General features: G+C 53.5%; 1 protein-coding gene across 1 annotated transcript; it reads left to right on the forward strand.

Moving 5' to 3' along the window:
• The first annotated feature begins 285 nt into the window (after positions 1-285).
• LOC103641989 (uncharacterized) lies at positions 286-1,234 on the forward strand. The gene has a single exon (XM_008665293.4). It carries the CDS (start codon positions 477-479, stop codon positions 846-848), a length of 372 nt encoding a protein of 123 aa, XP_008663515.1. The 5' UTR covers positions 286-476; the 3' UTR covers positions 849-1,234.
• Positions 1,235-1,718: the final 484 nt, after the last annotated feature.

Raw genomic sequence — 1,718 nt, forward strand, 5'->3', positions numbered from 1 at the left:
TGAATTATGTACTTGTGATATTTGCGATCTTTATTGTATTGTGAAGTTATTATATTGATATGATTACCGATCGAATTTTAGATTTCGACCGTTACCGGCGTATTTTTCGTACCGAACTTTCGTTTCCGATGTTTCCGAAGTACCGATATCGTTTCCGTTTCCGGAGTTTCCGTTTCCGATTTCATTTCCGATAAAAAATATGAAAACGGTAACGATTTTAGTGTTTACCGATCGTTTCCGACCGTTTTCATCCCTAGCCACGCACGGCGCCCGCAGCGCCTCCCCATCTCCACCGTCCGTCTCGCATCCCACGGCTCCCGCCTACGTCCGCGGCTCTCCCATCCGCTTCATGCATTGATCCAAATGCCAACTAACCACCTGCGCGGTGCGCGCGCGCTCTCTATCTGCTATTCTGCTTTTCGTGCAGACGGGAGGGGAGAGCTGCACTGCACTGCACACAGAATCACAGATCACAGATGTGGGCGCCGGGCTCGCCGGGGAGGCTGCCGGCGATGGAGGAGTGCGGCGAGGACGAGGAGACGGACGTGGACGCGTACCACGGGGCGATGGCCTCCTCCTGTTGGGGCCGTCTCGGCGCCGCCGCGCTGTGGCACAGGCTACGGCAGCATCTCAGCCTCGTGCGCCGCCGCCGCCGCCAGCGCGGCCGCTCCCTCCTCGGCGCCGGTGGGCTCAACTACGACCCGCTCAGCTACGCGCAGAACTTCGACGACGGCTGCCTCTGCCTGGAAGAGCGCGAGCCGGACTTCAGCGCCAGGTTCGCGCCCGCGCGGCACGCCGCCGGCTCCCCGCGGCCCACGGCCGCGGCGCGTGACGTCGCGACCGCTTGACGGCGTAGCACATGCAGTAGCCTTTACCACGTACCGCTCGCCGCAGCCGCGCGCCTTTGGAAGAGTGGCAAACTGGTAACTGCTCCACACGGCTTTTTTAGTTGGTAAATGTACATACGTGGTACACGGCTACACGCCGTAGTAGACGACGCGCGTGGATGGATGTAAGTAGGTTTGTTATAGCGTAATCTAGATCTTCGCATCGCATCAAGCGAAAAAAGGTCTCTTTGCCGATTTGCTGCCTTCAGCTGCAGCGTTCTTGCAGTTGCAGGGATTATTCTTGGGAGTTTTTGCTCGTATTATTGTACATGTACACTTGCCATTTGGCTGGGCTTCTGCACATCACTTTGTCCTGAATAAGCCTACCTCGTTCTCGTTCTTGTGGAGATGACAGCATTCACCTTTTAGCTCATAATTGTTTTCCCCTCAGCACATACCATACTGGATTTGCCAGAGCTTCAGATTTGCGTTGGTGAAGCTGAGAGAGAGAGACTGCACGCACCTCGGCACCTGTAGGCTGTAGCTATCATGCTACTACTGGTTTCTCCACTACGCTTAATACTCCCTTAAAGCTGTGCCACTAATGCTATCATGGAATTAGCTCTCCTGTCACAGTCTAATTATTAGAGGACGAATTCAAGATTTGGGTGCCCCTGCTTCTGTTCACAAAAGCAAAGGTGGCGAGATAGAGAGGGGATATGCGCATATTGGGGGTAGAGTGTTGGCTACAAATCCCGGGATAGCTTTAGGTTGGAATATTCTTTGCAAAAATCCACCGGTGAAGTTTTATGGCTTGAACATGATGACGAGCGTTTTGGCTACCCGTGCGTTACAACGGAACCATATAATAACATAATAACTTATATACAA

This window comes from Zea mays, chromosome 10 (assembly GCF_902167145.1).
Source record: "Zea mays cultivar B73 chromosome 10, Zm-B73-REFERENCE-NAM-5.0, whole genome shotgun sequence".
Classification (NCBI taxonomy): domain Eukaryota; kingdom Viridiplantae; phylum Streptophyta; class Magnoliopsida; order Poales; family Poaceae; genus Zea; species Zea mays.

Excerpts from the sequence above, each read along its gene's own strand:
- LOC103641989 (XM_008665293.4), top strand. The coding sequence starts at position 477 with ATGTGGGCGCCGGGCTCGCCGGGGAGGCTGCCGGCGATGGAGGAGTGC.